This window comes from Hibiscus syriacus, unplaced genomic scaffold (genome assembly GCF_006381635.1).
Source record: "Hibiscus syriacus cultivar Baekdansim isolate YM2019G1 unplaced genomic scaffold, ASM638163v2 tig00111493_pilon, whole genome shotgun sequence".
Classification (NCBI taxonomy): domain Eukaryota; kingdom Viridiplantae; phylum Streptophyta; class Magnoliopsida; order Malvales; family Malvaceae; genus Hibiscus; species Hibiscus syriacus.
Window position 1 is genome coordinate 361,424 of NW_024063102.1, and position 19,391 is coordinate 380,814.

General features: G+C 35.5%; 1 protein-coding gene and 1 pseudogene across 2 annotated transcripts; both read right to left on the reverse strand.

Moving 5' to 3' along the window:
• Positions 1-33: 33 nt before the first annotated feature.
• Positions 34-19,009, reverse strand: LOC120163747 (probable serine/threonine-protein kinase PIX13). 2 transcript variants are annotated; one of them, XR_005519679.1, is made up of 7 exons: positions 18,842-19,009; positions 18,312-18,643; positions 17,348-17,483; positions 17,069-17,211; positions 16,811-16,934; positions 16,048-16,673; positions 34-44 (listed from the first exon to the last, which is right to left on the reverse strand). XR_005519679.1 is itself a non-coding variant. In XM_039173593.1 (6 exons), the coding sequence occupies exons 1-6, from the start codon at positions 18,906-18,908 to the stop codon at positions 16,222-16,224; spliced, it is 1,254 nt and encodes a 417-aa protein (XP_039029524.1). In that variant the 5' UTR covers positions 18,909-19,009; the 3' UTR covers positions 16,008-16,221. The 2 variants fall into 2 exon arrangements, 1 of the variants encoding a protein (XP_039029524.1); XM_039173593.1 differs by lacking the exon at positions 34-44 and having other exon boundaries at positions 16,008-16,673.
• LOC120163748 lies at positions 97-3,903 on the reverse strand (annotated as a pseudogene).
• Positions 19,010-19,391: the final 382 nt, after the last annotated feature.

Consider the following 19,391-nt stretch of genomic DNA (forward strand, 5'->3'; position numbering starts at 1 on the left):
GAGGTCTTTTCCATTTACCTGAAGATGCCATGCAGTCGTGAAATCTTCTTCATTTGTCTGAAGACACCATGCAGTTAGGAGTCTTCATATTTAGCTTGAAGACGCGTGGAGCACTTGGCATCATTAGGTCGGTACTGTTCAATTCATCCTAGATGAAGAAATAATCCCCGAAGTGGACTATATTGAGAACTAAAAAATCTCACTTACATTATCTCAGCTATTTTGCCTACATATTTGGACCAGTACGACTTGTACTTGGCCACAGCCAGATCCAACCATGGCTTATAGTTTCCAATGTAATGGATGACTGCTGCATTTTCCATCTCAATTTGGTTGAGGGGAGGGTCCTACCGGAGTCCTAATACGCGTCAAGTTATAGAAAGTGATCAGTCCCGGTGGCAATGTGCCAAGCTTCCAAAGAGTTCGATCCTCCTCCTGCAAAAATAGGTTCTTCATCAGTGACAAAGTGATGTTTAAGAACTAATGATAATTCATAAAATGCAAGACACTGGAGTTATCAGAACTTCCCAATATGAGGATTGAGACATGTGAAAAGCATTAGTGAACTGTTACCATATCTTATCAATGATGATAAATTTGAGTGATGTTTCGATTTCTCCACTCCTCCAAATAACAAATATACATACCAAATGCCCAACCACAAGCATCGGAGTCAAAGTTCTCAGAGATTTTCGGGTTGCTGAAGTTGAGATACTTGTCGAATCTATGAAAGTTCCCTTTACGGGTGTCCACTGCACCATTCACCATTCCTTTCAGATCCACGTCCCAAAGAGGTGTCAAATCCTTCTGAACTACAATGTCATCGTCCAAAAATAAGATCTTGTGGAGTTTTGGATACACTTCGGGAAGATAGAACCGAAGATGATTTAGCATCGATAAGTATTTTGGTTCCTGTACTTGAGATTGTCAGACCCAACAGAGAGAGGATGGGTGTGTCTTGAAATAATATTCTTTAACTCTGGCAGATTCAAGTTGTCGTAGAACGGAACAGTAAGAGGAATTCAACCACTTGAAATCATCAATGTTCTCAACCTGAACTGCTGACTTTTCAGGAGAATTTAAGATAAACCACATTCTCATTGCAGCAAAACTAAGTTCATCGGTAGCTATATGGAAAACATGTTTCTCGGGCTCATTTGCATGCAGCACCGTAGAATTGACGACAGCAGATGTTGCGAGTACGTTATCAGAAAATATGGCATAATGGTACAACGAAGGATCTTCAAGCTTTTCTAAGTTCAAATCCCTTCTGTTCTGATATCCATAAATGTAGTAGTCTGCATCTAGCTGGAGAGGTAGGCAATGCAAGTTTCGGGACAGTTTTTGCAGCTAGCTGAATCAAGAAGGCACTTCTTTTCTTTAAAGAATCTACATTATCCTCCGCTGACTGAAGCATGGCTCGAAGCTTCATTGCAACAGTACTGCAATCATAGAGTTGATCCTTTGCTAAAGATAGAGCATGGCCCATTGCTTTTGCCTGATCAAGTGAACTGGAAAAAGAACAACATACTTTTGCATGAAAAACAAGAACACGTGTATCTGATAATCGGTATAGTTGACATAAATTTCTTATACCTAGGATGAATATCAGAATCAGAGTTAGCATCTCCAATAACACGGAGACTTTGGCTGACATGTTTCAAGAGAGAATGGTAAAGATCATTTTGGTTCTTAGACCTGGCAATGTTTGCATAGGCTTTTACCATAATAACCTGGTCACGCATAAGCTTCAAGGTAGAATCAGAGTTAGGATTTTCATATCTCTTCTCCATAAATTATATTTTCCCTTGACAACGGGGTCCATATTTTTCAAGTTCTCAATAGCTGCTGTTGCTTCCATCTGCTTGTCAGCCTCTTTAACTTGGCGGACAAGTTCTTCAATACGGAAATCCCTCCTTTTTTTCTGCAACATCTAAAGATGATACTATCACAAATTTCAACCATATAAGAAACACAAAGTAAATACACAGAAGTGTCAGACAATTTACCTGGCGCTTGTACTTGACAGGGCTCCATGATGCCTGGTAATGCTTTTCGGTTTCAACTTCTAGCAAATGATTATCACCAATAAAATGTTCAGCATTTTCTTCAGATGTGGTGCTAGCTTGGTAGGAATCTTTCAGTTTAAATACCTAGGAAATAATTACACAACTGGTAACGTCAAGGTTTTGAGCAAGGAAAAGGAGACAGACAAGTGCTCATAATAAAACTTCCTTTTCCTGGCCAAATAGATCACATAACGGATGAAAAATGTATAAGCTGATAAAACTAAACTGCTTAGCTAATACCCTTTATTTCACTATACTTGCTATTTTGACAAATAAACATTGATATCTTAAGTTTTTTAGTATAGGACCATGAATAACTAAAACCAGTTTTACGACATCAAATGGAAGTACCTGTGAGCCATTTTGTTTGTTAGGATCTCCAACGATAGGGTTTTCCGGAACCCAAGAAGCAGAAAGGTCCTTCATTTTCACCCTACTTGTTCTAATAGTCCCAGAAGTATCACTGTAAGTTGCAATTATGTCAATATCCTGAAAGAAACAAGTTTACATGAGAAACAGTCTCAATAGCAGCTAAGAATTAAAATTTAAAAAAAAAAAATCCATTCATCACCTTCTCATTGTCATTGAAAAATAGAGGAGCACAGGAAGCTGCCAGTTCCTTCTCAGTCAACATTTGAGCCAACGGTTAGTTTGTGCAACATATTAAAGAAAACAATGGATCGTGCACCTCAAGAAACTGTGAATATGGGCAAAGGCATCATACATCACAATTATGAAAACTACATAATTTTGATAAATCAATTTAGAACATGAATATAAAGGAACCTTTCTGTCATACAGCTGCCGATATGCTTTGAGTCCTCTTCCACTGCAAGACAACATAAAGCAGATGATCAAGATCAATTAAATTAAGGGGGGAATTTTCTGAAAATAGAACCCAAAAATATAATAATCTCACATTGTTTTTCTATCTGATATCTCTGCATCAACAATGGTTATACTAAAAATAACCTGAAAGAATAATCAACTTAACTACTTTAAAAAACAATAATTAGATAATAAATAGAATAAGCAAAGATCGGATTAAACAAATAATTATCTAATGGAAGTTGCCGTTTTTATTTTTCATTTTAAGGATTAATTTGGGTTAAATTAAATCAAATCATCACAAAATAATCTGAAACATCTATGATCAACCTATTAAAACCCTAGAGAGAACAAAAACATAAAAGTAGGCTAAGTGGCTAATTCAAATCCAAATTCAAGCAGACTTGGGGGGGGGGTTTGGAAAGGAGAGATATCAGAGCGCTTACGAGTATTGAACATGCGTGTAACATGGAAATGAAGCTCAAGAATAATTAACAGCTTAGAAAAAGGATCAAATTAAACAAATGGCCATCTAATAAAAGTCGGCATTTTTATTTCATTTTGAACTTTACAGTTAGTTATAATTAGCTTGAATCAAATCAGTTACATAATAATCTAAAACATCTACAATCAATCCATTAAACCCCTAGAGAAGACAAAAAAAAAAGAACGAATTATGGGCTAATTCAAATCCGAATTAAAGCATACTAGTAATAAAAAAAGGAAATTCAAGAAAGTAGGAAAGATACCAAAGTGCTTACCAGTATAAAACATGTGAATTTAATGGTAATGAAGCTCGAGAAAAATGCTCGAAGCAGCGTCCAAGGAGATACAGAGAGAGAGATTAGATTTTGGATTCTACTTAAAGTCGAGCGGGAGCGGGGAGCGTGACGAACGGGATTGATATATGTTATGAATTGCGATCGGAATTTTCCGCCGGTCATCTTTTTTTGTCTTTGGCGACGGAGTCGCCGTTTGTTTTTCGACTCCGAGTTGCGTTTCTTGAAACCCGGGAACTTTGACAAGCACGGGCGAGAGCTGCTGCCTTTTTATTATTATTATTTACTTCAACTTTGCCGCTGAAAGGGATGGATTTAAAATAATAATAATAATAAGGGTAAAGTATATAAATAGTCCCCAAACTTTTAGGTAACTTGCATTTTGGTCACCTAACTTTTAAAACTTGCAATACAATCTTCTTCTTCTTATTCTTATTCTTCTTCTTCATGTCAAACCAAGCCTCATAAAGAAACCTTTTTATGCGCCTGAAATAAAGGAGAAAAGGATTTCATAAAGTTCGTACAAGTGATCTTTACAATGCTCAAGGTTGAAGTTGAACCTCAAGGCCTTAAAAAGTAACTTTTTCCTTCAAATCTAAAAAAATCTCTTTTTCTAACAAATATTGGTAGTTCTTTAAAATCCCCAAAGAAAAAAATTGCCAAATTAATATCAAGAAGGCATTCCTATGTAAATCTATTGATTCGTAGAAACTGAGGAAAAACAACGTTAAAGTGTTTGAGTTTGAGGTGGCATTTGATTCGATGGCATGGAAATCTACACAGATTTTATACTCAATTTTGTATTGATTTTCAGCTTTTGCTTCTTCAACCACTCGTTTCTACTATGGGTTAGTCAACTATTATTTACTTGTGTGTTTTGGGAAGATTCCCATTAATTTGATGCAGATTTGATAATTTGATCTATGGTTTTGTTGGACAAAATTAATGGGGTTTTGATGTAACTATGGGTTGTATAATTTCATTGATTACTTGGGTTTTGTTTTGTATAATAACTTGGATGTGAAGATGGAAACATGAAAAATGTTATTGAGTTATTTGAGAGAGTTTCACAGAGTATAAAAATTAATCGTTAGAGTGAGGTACTCAACGATCTTAATGTTGCTATTGAGGAAGATCCAACACTTTCAGAAGCATATTTACGTCGTGCATCTCTTCTGCGTCATCTATGTCAATAATGTTGAATAATAGAAAGTTTGGATGTATATATTATTGCTTTTATTTATTTTCTCTTCTGAATTGAAAAGTTCTTGTTTTTACTATAAATATATGTTTTTGATTTGCAAATGATTATTTGAGTTTTTTTTTTTGAAGAAGAAGAGGGCTAACAAGAGAGTTAACGGGAGTTAAGTGTCACATTAGCAAAATTTAACGGGAGGTAACGGTAGACACTTTACTAAAAACGAACTAAAAGTTTAATAACTATATTACAAGTTTCAAAAGTTGTGTAACCAAAATGCAAGTACTCTAAAAATACGGGGACTATTTTTATATTTTACCCTAATAATAATAATGATATTTTTTTACATTTACCACTTACATATTAAGACTATAAATTTAACCGGAATTGAATCTCGATTCAGATATTTATAATTGTAGAAGTATAATTTAAATTTATAAATATATTTATTATCTAAATATTATTGAAATTTAATCATGTCTTCATTAACTGAAATTAGTGTCACAAGTGATTGCATAAGAAATACAAGAAAATGAAAACAGAATAAAAATACAATTAAAGCGTGGTCTAAGAAAAACATGCAGTTGATATAGCCGTAGGAGAGCAAAACGTACGACCACTGAGCCAGCATTATCACGCACAATGATTTCTATGGTCGGTTACTCATAAAAAAAAAATAACCTTGACCAAAAATACCTTATAATATACGATTTTAATCAATTATTTTTGGATTTACCAAAATGACCAACTAAATCGTAATACGATCGATAATTCGCAACGCGATCTCCGGTATCGCAAATCAATTTCCAGATTCGTAACGCGATTCTGACTATCGCATTGCGATTTTCCAAATTCGCATTGCGACTTTTCTAATTCGCAATGCGAATACATAAATCGCAATGCGAATACGTAAATCGCAATGCGAATACGTAAATCGCAACGCGAATCTGACTATCGCAATGCAATTTACATAGCGCCATTCGTATCCAACGAGTATTTTTTTTTCAAATTCCAAACACGAATATATTAATATATCGGAACACTGAACCGTCCACAATATATCCCGTAATCGCAACTCATAACCTAAAACCCTAAATCACAACTCAGTCTCATCTCCATCTCTCACTCTCTAATGCGACATCCGTCCCCATCTCCGACGAAATCAGTCCTCATCTCCGACGATATCAGTCTCCATCTCCGGCGAAATCATTCACGGTCATAAATGAAAAATCAACCAAATCAACCACCGAGGGTTAGTTTTTTTAATTATTTTTATTTTGAAATTTTTGCATTATTATTAGGTTTTTCATATTGAAATTGATGATAAGTTTACTGGTGTTTTCAATAATAGATTAACCATTTCACTTAGATTGCTTATTATATTCATTCGATTGCTGCCAATACTGCTAAACTGTTTAGTCTTTAACCCTGTGAAGTTAGTATTTGTCTTTGTTTTGTCTTTTGGTTGAAGTAATGCAATCCATTCAAGTTTCTTTCAATTTTAGTATTTGAAACCAAGAATGACTATCGCAATGCGATTCTGTCGTTGCGATTTTCATTTCGCGTTGCGATAGTCAAATTCGCGTTGCGATAGTCATTTTTGTGTTGCGATTTTCATTTTCGTGTTGCGATTTTAAGTTTCAAAAACTATTCTTCTTCTGTAAATTGAAACTTGAATGAATTGCATTACTTCAACCAAAAAACAAAGACAAATACTAAATTCACAGTGTTGCAAATTTAAGTTTGAAGAATAAACTACTACTCTTTATGTTTATTGTTCTTGTTATATCTTCACAGTGTAGTTTTTGGTATATCTAACTTGGTATGTTTATTGTTTTTGCAGAACTTTTATTCGGCTCAATTGACCTTAAGAAATAAAGTAAGCCTGGCCAAAACAATTGTGTCGAAGCTTTCACCTGCACAAAGAAAAATATTTGAGGATACTTGCTTCGGGCCATTGCTGAAAGTACAACATCCGGGTGGAGATGCTATGTTGACCCATCTGTTTCTTCAAACCATGACTAGCGATCTACCAGAGACTATACAACGTCGTGATGAAGAGATATGGTTTGATTTTCCACCGGCGTATACGTGTTTTGGGCGGGAGGAGTTTTGCTTAATCACCGGTCTACGCTTCGGACACGATGATGTAGATCGGTAAACTAGACATGTTACCCGCCTATCATGGTTTTCCCGGGTTTTTCCTGAGCTGTCAACGGAGAAGTCGAATTTACACATGGAAGACTTGACGAGATTATTGAATAAGAAAGATGGTTTTACTCGGATGGATGACGTCGATGTTGTTCGAGTATGCCTTCTAATACTTTTGCAAGCCGGCTTTTTAGGCAGAAAGGCCCGACAACCTATTCCTAATGATCTAATTAAATTGGTAGAGGACCTAAATGCATGGAACCTGTTTCCGTGGGGTTCGTATCTATGGAAAGCTACATGAAATAAGTTGTCGTCTGCCTTTGATGATCGGAAAAGTTTGCGTGGCGATGGTTCCAAATACACTTTGTCAGGCTTTATTTGGGCCTTTAAGGTAATAATTTTTATATAATGTTTCCAAAATTATAATTAATTCTTTAACAATTACTAATGTTTGTTATTATATTGTTTGTAGATTTGGATATTTGAGGCCTTTCCCGCCATGTAAACATATGCATTAAAAACTTCTAATGATATTCCTAGGGCTATTTCCTGGAAGAGGAAACGGTCCTTGCAGCAATGGGAAGATTTACTACCGTATACTACAATAAATAATGTAAGTTAACACAAATACTACCATATGTTTATAAACAAGTTATTACTAGTACACGTTTTACTTTGTTTGAGCTTTTATATTGTTAGGAGGCCAACACTCCATTACAGAGGCTGACACCCACGGAAGCTGAGCTTGCCACTGATTGGCGGCAAGCTAGTAAGCATTTTTTATGGCATGGATGATGAGCAGCCACCACTTCGAGAGCCATCACCTCACCCAGAGCCATCACCTGATCGACCCGAATATACACCTCCACAACGAGAGTCATCACCTATTCTGTCACATCATCGAGCCTCTTCTCCACCATCACCTCATGATAGGCGACCGACAAAGATGCCACGACATTTATCTCCTTGTTCTCCACCTCCACGGGATGAGTTAGGGGAGTTACGTAATGAGCTCAATGCCTTGCGTGAGGAGGTCGGTACTTTACGCGATGACAATGGTGCATGGCGTGTTGAGGTGTCTACTTTACGTGGTGAGGTAGCAGCTCTACGTGAGATTGTAGCATCGTTGCAGAACGAGGTTCATACTCTACGCAACGAGGTAAGTTTAATATTTTTCATATTTAACTTGATGATAAATTTATTCGTAATTTCACTTAGATTGCTTAGTAAATTCATTCGGTTGCTATCAATACTGTTTAACTGTTTATTCTTTAACCCTGTGAAGTTAGTATTTGTTTTTTGTTGTCTTTTTGTTGAAGTAATGCAATCCATTCAAGTTTCAATTTGCAGAAGAAGAATAGTTTACTATCGCAATGCGAAAATGATTATCGCAACGCGAAAATGACTATCATAACGAGAGAATCGCAATGCGAAATGAAAATCGCAACAACAAAATCGCAACGCGAAAATGACTATCGCAATGCAAAAATGGCTATCGCAATGTGAATTTGACTATTGCAACGAAAGAATCGTAATGCGAAATGAAAATCGCATTGCGATTCTCTCGTTGCGATAGTCAAATTCGCATTGCGATAGTCAAATTTGCATTGCGATAGTCATTTTCGCGTTGCGATTTTAAGTTTCAGATTCTATTCTTCTTCTGCAAATTGAAACTTGAATGAATTGCATTACTTCAACCAAAAGACAAATACTAACTTTACAGTGTTGAAAATTTAAGTTTCAAGAATAAACTACTACTCTTTATGTTGTCATTGAACCTGCACTAAACCCATATGTTGTCCTTTTAAATGTTTATATAAGTGCTTACTTCTGGAATGTTATCTGATGCATTTTGTGAACAATGATATAATAATGACTTGGGTGAATACCGTGCAAGTTTGAAATATATTTGTCTTTGTTTTCACTGTTTAATATCATGTCTGTTTATTTACTGATTTATGTATTAATTTATTTTTAGCGGCCCGCTAAGGTGGATGCTCTACGTCGGGTTTTTCTTGCAAGACGGAGTTCACGCATCAGACGGCGTGCACGTGCCATTACGTCTCCGTTCACCCCAATAGTGCGAAGAATCCGTAAGAAAAAGCCCGACTCACCTGTCATCGTTCAAGAGGCCTCCCCTATCGTTCAATAGGCCCCTATCATCCCTCAATAGTCCCCTCCCACCGTTCAAGAGGCCACTGTCATCGTTAAAGAGGTCCCTCCCAACATTCTAGAGCCTGATTCACACGGCATAATATATCGAATTATTGAGAAGCCCCCTCACGTGCCGGACATGATGGATGACTGTTGGCTTTCGTATAAGTTACCGGCCAATACCATTCCGGCAGATGAAGTGGAGAGGAAACAACTACCGGAAACAATTTTGGATAATACCCTTTGGGCTAAGACTGTAGTTGATTTTTATCTACATGAGCGGAGCCAAGGGTGCTACGCTGACATATACAAACTCAACGATGATATGCATTTGTTGATTGAACGGTCTTGGTGGGGTGTATTATTAGGGGTTGAAGACAACGGCTATTTCGATGGGGGGGTAAGTCTTAAATTTCTTCTTATATTTCAGTTTGATTAATTTTTTTTAAATTTATGTAATTCACTAATATATGTCTTTTTTTGTAAAACAACATATTGATGCATGGGTGACACGTCTTCTAATTATAAGGAAATTGAATAAAAATATAAAAAAAACGCGATATACAATTATACCGACGTCTTTTCACGTAGTTCACTTGAAGAATCAACGACAGGAATCATATGTGTTGGCTAATGGACAAGTTAAACTTTATCCTGCATGGTGGGAGGTCGATAAGGTTAGTATTTATTTGTTTAAATATTTTAAAGGTGTTCATAAATAAGTGCGCAATTTGAATTATTACATTTCGATGTAGGTGTTTATCCCTGTTTTAGAACGTACTCATTGGGTTCTCGTCGAGCTTCAGCTCTCATCCCTAAAGACAATAGTATATGATAGCATGATAAATTACATATCATTGTCTGATTTGAGAGATATTATTAAGGGATGGAGCTCTCATTTGGCTAAATTCTTGGATGCAATTAATTATTGGACTAATTCTGAAAACAAGAAGCCAAAGAAGTTCAATGTTACAGTTATCAGAGACGAGACCGCGCCACAACAAACGAAGAAAGCCAGAGGGGATTGTGGTCCTCTCGTATGCATGTGCTTGGAGCGTTTGACGACAGGAAGTACACAGTTTCTACCTCCCACCGATAGAGATAGAGGTGCAGTAGACTTGTGGTTTCGGCATTTTATGGCTAGAACGATATATGCGAGACGCTGCCTACCTGGATCCGAGTTATGAAAGTGTCCATAAACAATTTGTAAGTCAAATGCAAGTGTTGTTAAACATATATACTCTTTTTGGTTTGAAAATGTTTGGTTAAGTAGCTAGAATTTAATAATTTGTTGTTTGTAGGTTTTAGATGTGTAGAAAGTGTTGTTGATTTAATGTTTGGTTTCTGCAGGTTAATCTTGAAGTGAGCTTCATGAAATGGATATATGGGTGCAAAAGTTGATTCAATAATTGATGAGGAAATAATTCTTATTATTATTTTTTGATTGTTTAATTGATTTGTAAAAGATGATTTGTAAATGTTGATTTGTTTAATTGATGTGTACATAATTATTATTTGTGCTTGTTTAATTGATTGAAATGTAATAGTTGATTTGTTGATTTCAATCTGCATTATGTTGAATGCAAAACAGACTATCGCAACGCGGAAATGACTATCGCAATGCGAAATGAAAATCGCAACGAGAGAATCGCAATGCGAAAATGAAAATCGCAACGCGAAACTAAATTCGCGTTGCGATTTTTATTTTCGCATTTCGATTCTCTCGTTGCAATTTTCATTTCGCATTGCGATTTTCTCGTTGCGATAGTCATTTCCGCGTTGCGATAGTCAATTCCGCGTTGCGATAGTCATTTCCGTGTTGCGATAGTCATATTCGCGTTGCGATTTCCGCGTTGCGATAGTCAAATGAATGTCTAATAAGTGATAACAACTGAACATATCATAGCAATGTTCAAACTCAAGTTACTAATACATGCCTAACTGAAAATGTTAAAAGTTCACACATAATATACACATAATACAACGTTTGCATTTAAAAATCACCTAAGTTAACAGTCCCAAAAGGTGAAGCCAGTTGTGATTGGGATTTTGATGAGGATCCATATTTTGGTAGAGGAAAAGATGATTGTGATGGCACTGGTGATCAACATGTCAACCTTGTATAACCACTTTCCTTGCACTGACTACATATCAATCTCTTCTTCTCTTCACCCTTAGACGGTATACGATCGTGACTTTTTAGTCGGCCAGATAGCCTTCTGTCCATGGCTGGTGGCAAAACTGTTTGTAAGTCATCTGGTATGTCCCACTCAGAAGGATGTGGAATAGGGTAGACAATCTCGACATAAGTCTGTCGATATACTTCTGTAGTGTAGCAATCCATAGCGTATACACTTGAATCATCTTGGTTTAGATGAAGAGCAACTTTTATAACATGGCCACACGGATAACCAGATGTTTGCCATTTCATACAACTACACGTCTTTGTATTTAGATCGACAAGCCCATTTAAGTTATTATCTAGTACTTCAAACAAAGTGTTTGAACATGGTTCAACTCTCCATGACGTTGACTTCACAACACGTTTCGTTATCTTTTTTTCAGTCCATGGTGTAACACGATGTTCCTGTAAATTTAAATAAATAATACTTAGTAAAATATATGATAAGTTACGAATTTAAAGAAATAATACCTGCATGGTTTCTTTTCTTGTAGTACCACTGTTGAATAGAGGCTCGAAAAAACTCCATTAACATAGTAATGGGTAATTTCCGGGAATGACGACTTAGAGCGTTGATTGATTCTGCACTATTAGACGTCATGAAACCATATCTTGCTCCAAGTTGATGTACTCTTGACCATCTTTCAAACCCGACATCTTCTAGTGTTTGAGCACATTGAGGCAAAACATGTCTTAAACAGTTTATATGCTTATTAAAATCCACTTCCCGATAAGCTTTTACAGCCTTCCAGTATGTCCATTTGTGATTTTTTATACCAGCAGACCTTGATTTTAGATTTCTATACAAATGAACACCACAAAGTCCATGAAAAGCATCTGGGAAACACCTTCTAACAACGCTGTCAATTGAGTTTGCCCTATCAGATATGATTGTCAGATTGCTAATATGACCTATGCAATCCCTAAGATGCCCCATAAACCATGTCCATGAATCAGAGGTTTCAGATTTGCCAACCCCGTAAGCTATTGGCAGTATCCTATTGTTAGCATCCATGGCTACTGTTAATAAGTTTACTCCAAGGTATTGACCTTTTAAATATGCTCCGTCAACTATAATAACTGGGCGCATGCAAGTAATAAACGAACGAATCTACAAAATCATATACACAAGAAATATAATCATTTAAATGTGAAATGCATGTAAATAACAAAAATGAGTCAACAAAATTATATTGATTTACTAACCGCAACACCAATGGCGATAAACAGCAACTCAAAGCGTCCATCTCTATCTGTTTTGATATGAGTTACCGACCCATGATTTTTCAGCTTTAAATTGTGATAATAAGCCGGCAGTTGGGCAAACGATGCTTCTGGCGACCCCCTCAACAATTCCAAGGCATAACATTTTGCTCTCCAAGCTTGAGAATATGAGATACTAATCTTGAATCGAGCATTCATGTCAGTCATAATTTCATGTCCCTGATATACCCTGCCATTCAAAAACATTAACTCAGCCAGAAAACCACCCAACACATTTTTGTTTGCCTGTCTATGGTGAGGAAAAACTTGGGTTCTTGAACATGTATGTTTATCAATAAAAGTCCTAACTTGAAACATTTCGCAATCTTTTATCCTCTTTGCAATCATACGCCACGTACAGTTTTTGTCAATCATACACCTTGTTTCGAAACGATCTTTGCTTGATTTGTTAACTTTTAGTTGATAGCCATCTGCCACACATTTCGTATACAAAGCTATCTTCAAGTCTTCCTTTGTATCAAAACAATCATCTTTCTTGATACGAATAATTTTTGTGTAACAATCAACTGCTATCTTTACCAACTCTTCTTCCGGTATCTGAAGTAATTCTGGCATATTCCAGTTATACTCCTGTTGCATTTTCTTCGGGGACTTTTCTTTGGGGATTTCTTCTTCTTCTTTTTCTTCTTCAGGGCTATATGAATTACAGAATGGATGTTCAACATGTTCATTTACAGTCGTAACTTCCTCCTCATTATCATCAACAATATCTTCCTCGGCAACGGCTGTTTCATCATCAAAATTCGGGTATTGACCAATATCAAAATCATTACACGCATGGTATGTTTCTTCTTCTGAAAAATCATCAAAATCCGAGTATTGACCAAGATCAAAGTCTGGGTATTGACCAAGATCAAATTTCGAATACTGACTAGTACTCACAATTTTTCTGTTGGCTCATCATCGTCTATTTGGTCAATACGAAAACCGGAATTTGGTGCTGAAAGTTGATTGGGATTTGGATTAGGGAAAGGTTGTGGGTTTTGAGATTGTGTTTGGTATTGGAAATGTGGTGAAACAATATTTGCTTGGTGATGAAATTGTGGTGGAACCATTAAATTTTGAGCATCATAAACTGGGGTTGAAAAACTTAGTTGATTACTACCCGCTACTGACCCAACTTCACTACTTCTAGGTTCAACAACATACAATGTAACACCATCACTTGAAACACTAATGTAAGCAATGAATCGTTCAACATCTTCATTGTCGTTTAACAAATAAACTTTACCATTTCTCTGATAAGATAGCCTAAATCCACTTAGGGGCTCTAAATTCAATTTATTTGCAACACGTAACATTAGAGTTTCATAAGTTAACTTTTTTAATGACAGTTTTAGTTGAAGATTCATGGGTAAAGGCATATATTGTAAAACACCATGAACATTCTCCCATGACCCTCCAAAACACAAATCTATCCAAACATGATCAACATTAGATGATTTCATTATTGTAAATTAATTTACTAAACAAACGAGATGCGAAACTAAAACCTGTTGCCGGATAGGGAAGGATGTCGTTGGATATAGGAACGGATGTCGCAAGAGAGAGTGATAGATGGAGATGGAATGAGTTGCGATTTAGGGATTTAGGTTATGAGTTGATGCTGCTGAGTAGTTATATACCCAAAACATTTGTGTTGCAAAACTAAAACCTGTTGCGAATTCAGAAATCGAGTTGCGAATTTGAAATTAAGTATTGCGATAGTTAGAATCGCGTTGCGATAGTCGGAATCTCGTTGCGATAGCCAGATTCGTGTTGCGATAGTCAGATTCGCGTTGCGATTTACGTATTCGCATTGCGATTTACGTATTCGCATTGCGAATTACGTATTCGCATTGCGAATTAGGAAAATCGCAATGCGATAGTCAGAATCGCGTTGCGAATCTGGAAACTGATTTGCGATACCAGAGATCGCGTTGCGAATTATCGATCGCATTACGATTTAGTTGGTCATTTTGGCAAATCCAAAAAAAGTTGGTTAAAATCGTATATTATAAGGCATTTTTGGTCACTGAGGTTATTTTCTCTATAAAAATCATTTCGATGGTCGGAGACCCCGTCATCATTTATCTACCTGATTCCCGATACTGATTTTGTCCAACGATGTGTATGCAGGAGTACTAAGGAATAGGATGTAATATTAAAATTAGCCCTTAATATTTATTAAAATGATCATTTTTCTCCTTATTCTATTTTTTGGAGTATTTTGTCCCCTAATATTTTATTTTAAGACAAAAAGGCCTTTAACATTTATCAGAATAGTAACTTCGCTCCTTATTCTTTTTTCTGAAGCATTTTAGTCCTCTACATTTAATTCTAGGTTAACAAATTTTCTTATTTCAGAGCGTTAATTGTTTGTTAATTAATAGTTTACATCTATAGAGGAGGCTTTTTATCCCAAAGTGAAACGATGAGACTAAAATGCTTAAAAAAAGAATAAGAACCAAAATTACTATTTTAATAAACATTAGGGTTATTTTTGATGTTATGCCTAAATTTAAATTTGTTATAATTATCAAGTTTATTAAGAGTAAAATAAAGATTTAAAAAAAATATTAATCTTGACTTATTCAATTTACTTTTAATATACAAATTTTAAAATTTGATTTAAATTAAAATTTCAATTCATACAATTCTTTTAATTAGAAAACAAAATGAAATTATTTAAATTATTATTTTTTTACATTTCATTAAATGAAATAAAAAGTCCAACTGGTAAAATTTATTAGTTTATTAATTCAATTGAACAATAGAGTTATGAAATCAAAGGTTTAATTCTACTTTTACTCCATCTATTGTGGTGATATTTGGTGTTTAACCCATCTATTTTAATTTAATATAATTTGATCCTAAACTTTTAAAGTGTTATTTGCTGATCTACGTTGATAGTGCTCCTAGGTGAGTAATATTTTACGAAAAATATATTCCTAATTTTTCAATATTTGATTAAAAGAATAATTCCAATGAGCGGAATGGTACGGTCGATGGTAAAATTATTAATTTTTCATTAGCAATTTTTTTATTTTATAGAAAATTTATTTTATTTTATGATGTATTAATTTATATCACTGTAAATAAATATTTAATACGTTTAAAGTAAAAAATAATTAATTTACAGTGATGTAAATAAATATTTGTACGTAATCTTTATAAATAAGTATTTAACACATTTGAAAGAAAAAAATAACTTACATTGATGCAAATATTTTAATATTATTTTTTATCACAAATAATATCAGTTAAATTATTTTAATATTTTAAAAATTGTAATATTAAGATTTTTTTATAATAAATAATATTATTAGTGATATTAGATCGTTGTAATAATTTTTTTTAATTTTTTTTACCAAAACACAAAAATAATTACAATTCTAACAAGAAACCAAGCACAACTCGCACTTACTAAAATAATTACAATTTAACTATTACAGTAGCCATATATCCAACATAAGTCACACTAAAAAATTGAGCTCAGATTCTAAACAAATACAAAAATAAAGAAAAGGGAAATGTTTGTGGAACAATTATCATGTGAATATTGAGACCTGAAACAAATCCGGCAGATGTTCCGACTTACCTCGCCTGTGGACGATTCGAGTCGGCTCGTTTTGTTTCATGTTTTGAAGCAAGTGGAGATTGATGGTGCAGTGGCTGCTGCTGGTGATGCCTACGGTTTGTTTGACAGGCAGCGTGCTTTCTCGGCTCTTTCGGGGTTTCGTCTATCAAATCAATCTGTTCCAAAGTGTCTACGACTTCTTTCATTGACGGTCGGTACTTCGGTTCGGATTGAAGACATTTTAAAGCAAGCTGGGCAACTCGAACTGCGGCTTTGGAAGGATATTTGCCCTCCAACCGATGGTCCATTATGTTCTTCAATTTCCTTCTATCGGATAAATACGGTTTTACCCAGTCCACCAGATTATGTTGCCCATTGGGGCGATTTGTATCGAGTGCTCGCAGCCCTGTTAATATTTCAACTAAAACGACACCGAAACCGTACACATCACTCTTTACGTATAAATGTCCTGTTAAATCAGCCGAGGCATGAGAAGTGCAAAGTGGGGTTTTGCTCGATTGTCTTGAAAATGCAACAATATGTAGAGCAATGCAAGGACATCATATATGAAAGCACCCGAATTACAGAAAGGTTTCGGAGGATTACCCGTAGCAACGTATTCCGGAGCTGCATAGCCGTATGTGCCCATTACCCTTGTTGTAACATGCGATTGGTTGGCTGAAGGACCCAATTTGGCCAACCCGAAATCTGATAACTTGGCGGTATAGGACTGCAATGTAACCAATAGCCAAACCATTAAAATTAATGTCTCCTTTGTATGTATTCAAGGAGAATGCTCTATACTATATCAATTATTCAAGTCTTTAATCTCTAAATGAAAACACAAGTTGCATGGAAAGTTACCCTGTCGAGTAGTATATTTGAGGCTTTGAAATCTCGGTAAATTACTTTCTTGTCTGACGAGTGCAAGAAAGATAGGCCCTTTGCAGCTCCTATCGCGATTGTAATCCGTATTTTCCAGTCAAGAGATTGGACAGTAGAACCCCCTGGTAGCAGAAGCCATGATGTGTGCGATGAACAAAGTTAACTCGCCGGGAATCAGAGATTGAAAGTGTGCACACATAAAATATATGCTCACATGATAAAACCAGAGATATAAACACCTAAAGTCTAAACTCTTACTTCCAAATAGATGGTTATCTAGGCTACCCTTCTGCATAAACTCGTAAACGAGAAGCAGCTCTTTATCCTCCCAACAGTATCCAAGAAGCCTTACAAGGTGAGGATGAGACAACCTCCCTAAGAAATTTACTTCTGACTGCACCAATAAATGACAGAACAAAAGCTTTAGCAACCACGGATGTCTATACGTTTTAAATATTCGAAGAAAACCAGTAAAACAAGCAGTAACCAATTCCCAAAATGCACGTGTGGATATGTGAGCTATGGATGTATATCACTAAGAGAGATTTTGAAGTTCTATAACATGTACAAGTCAAAAGCGCCTATGCAAGATGACATGGAACGATATTATGAAGTTATAAGAGATATGGCATTCGTAAAAATATCTGAGCAACCACTGATGTCCATACGTTTTAAATACTTGAAGAAAACCAGTAAATCATGCAGTAACCAATTCCCAAAATGCAGGTGTGGAAATGTGAGCTATGGATATGCATCATAATTCATAAAGAGACATTTTGAAGTTCTATAACATGTACAAGTCAAAAGAACCAATGCAAGATGACATGGAACAATATTATGATATTACACGAGAAATGGCATTTGTAAAAGTATCCGAGCTACAAATTTTGTGGGGTGTTGGCGGGGCACGAAAACAGGTTATTTCAAAATGCAAACTGTAAAAAGTACTTCCAAAAGTGGCAATGTAAAGCATAATAATATGGTTTAGCCTTGAATAATTATTCACTTTTCAGCCCTCTTATAACAAGCTTTGAACTCTAAAGACATCATCATCTGTAAATAACAGAAAAATTCTTCGTTTCTTTCGGTTCTCTTTAACGAGGCATTTTTGGTAATTAGAAGCTTTTGTCTAACACATGTGAACATTTCATCTGAAGAGTATCCCTGGACTGATTAAAGAAGAAAAAGCAAGTAACAATATCTAGAGAATCAATGAAATTACCTTCCATTCCTCAAATCCTTGCCAGCCCTCAGAGCTGAGTTTCTTAACAGCAATGGGGATTCCAATTCCACTCTTCCCTGCCGCCTTCTCATCGAGCCAGCCCTTGAAGACTTTACCGAAACCCCCCTCACCGAGCACCATGTCAGGCCTAAAGTTCTTAGTTGCAACCCTCAGTTCTGCAAAACTGAAGTCCCTTAGGTTCGGGGTGGGCAAAATTTGCCCATTTTGAAAAGCCTCATCCCCACTCGAAGCCGAGAACCTGCTGTCCCGGGAGATGTTACTGTCCCTAGATGTTGCAGTAGAAGCTGTGTTGCTGGTTGATTGAGATATAACTATGGAAACCCACAGAATTGAAATATGCTTAGAACAAAAATAACATGCACATTTTCCAGAAATACACAAGCCAATGACCAAAATACAACAACAAAGCAGCATCAAAATCTGGGTTTTTGGTGCTGAGTACAAAAAGATCCTTAAACACTATCAATCAATTTCAAGTTCATTATTTAGCAAAACTACGAAACAAATACCTGAACTGAGATGAGTAGTGGTGGCTGGTGTTGGATTATCAGCTGGAGAACACCAGCAGATTCCCATCTTCAAAATAGCTCTTATCCCCAAACCAAAAACAAAAGGAAATATATTTTCAACAAGGTGATAATAAGGAAAATAATCAAAATTCTTGCTTTAATCAACAACAAAAACGGGGTTTGCTATTTTACATCAGTTGACTTCCATTGATGGTTTTCCTTTACACAAACTGAGTTTTCTTTTTTCAAGAAAATTCAACAACTAAACTTTGACAATGGAAATAAATAATAGAAATATACATTGCAAGCAAACAAAATTTAACCGTGCATGTGCTCGGGGTAAATTATAATATATATATTGATGAGGGGTTAATTTAGTTATTATTTTATTGTTAATTACTCTTTACTTGTCGGTTTATATTGTTAAGTTACATTTTATTTGACTGAATCGATTCTTACTCTCTTTATATTATTCTTTATTTTATTTGAGATTAAGGTATATATTATTTGACAATTAAAACGACGTGTTAATATATATATATATATATAT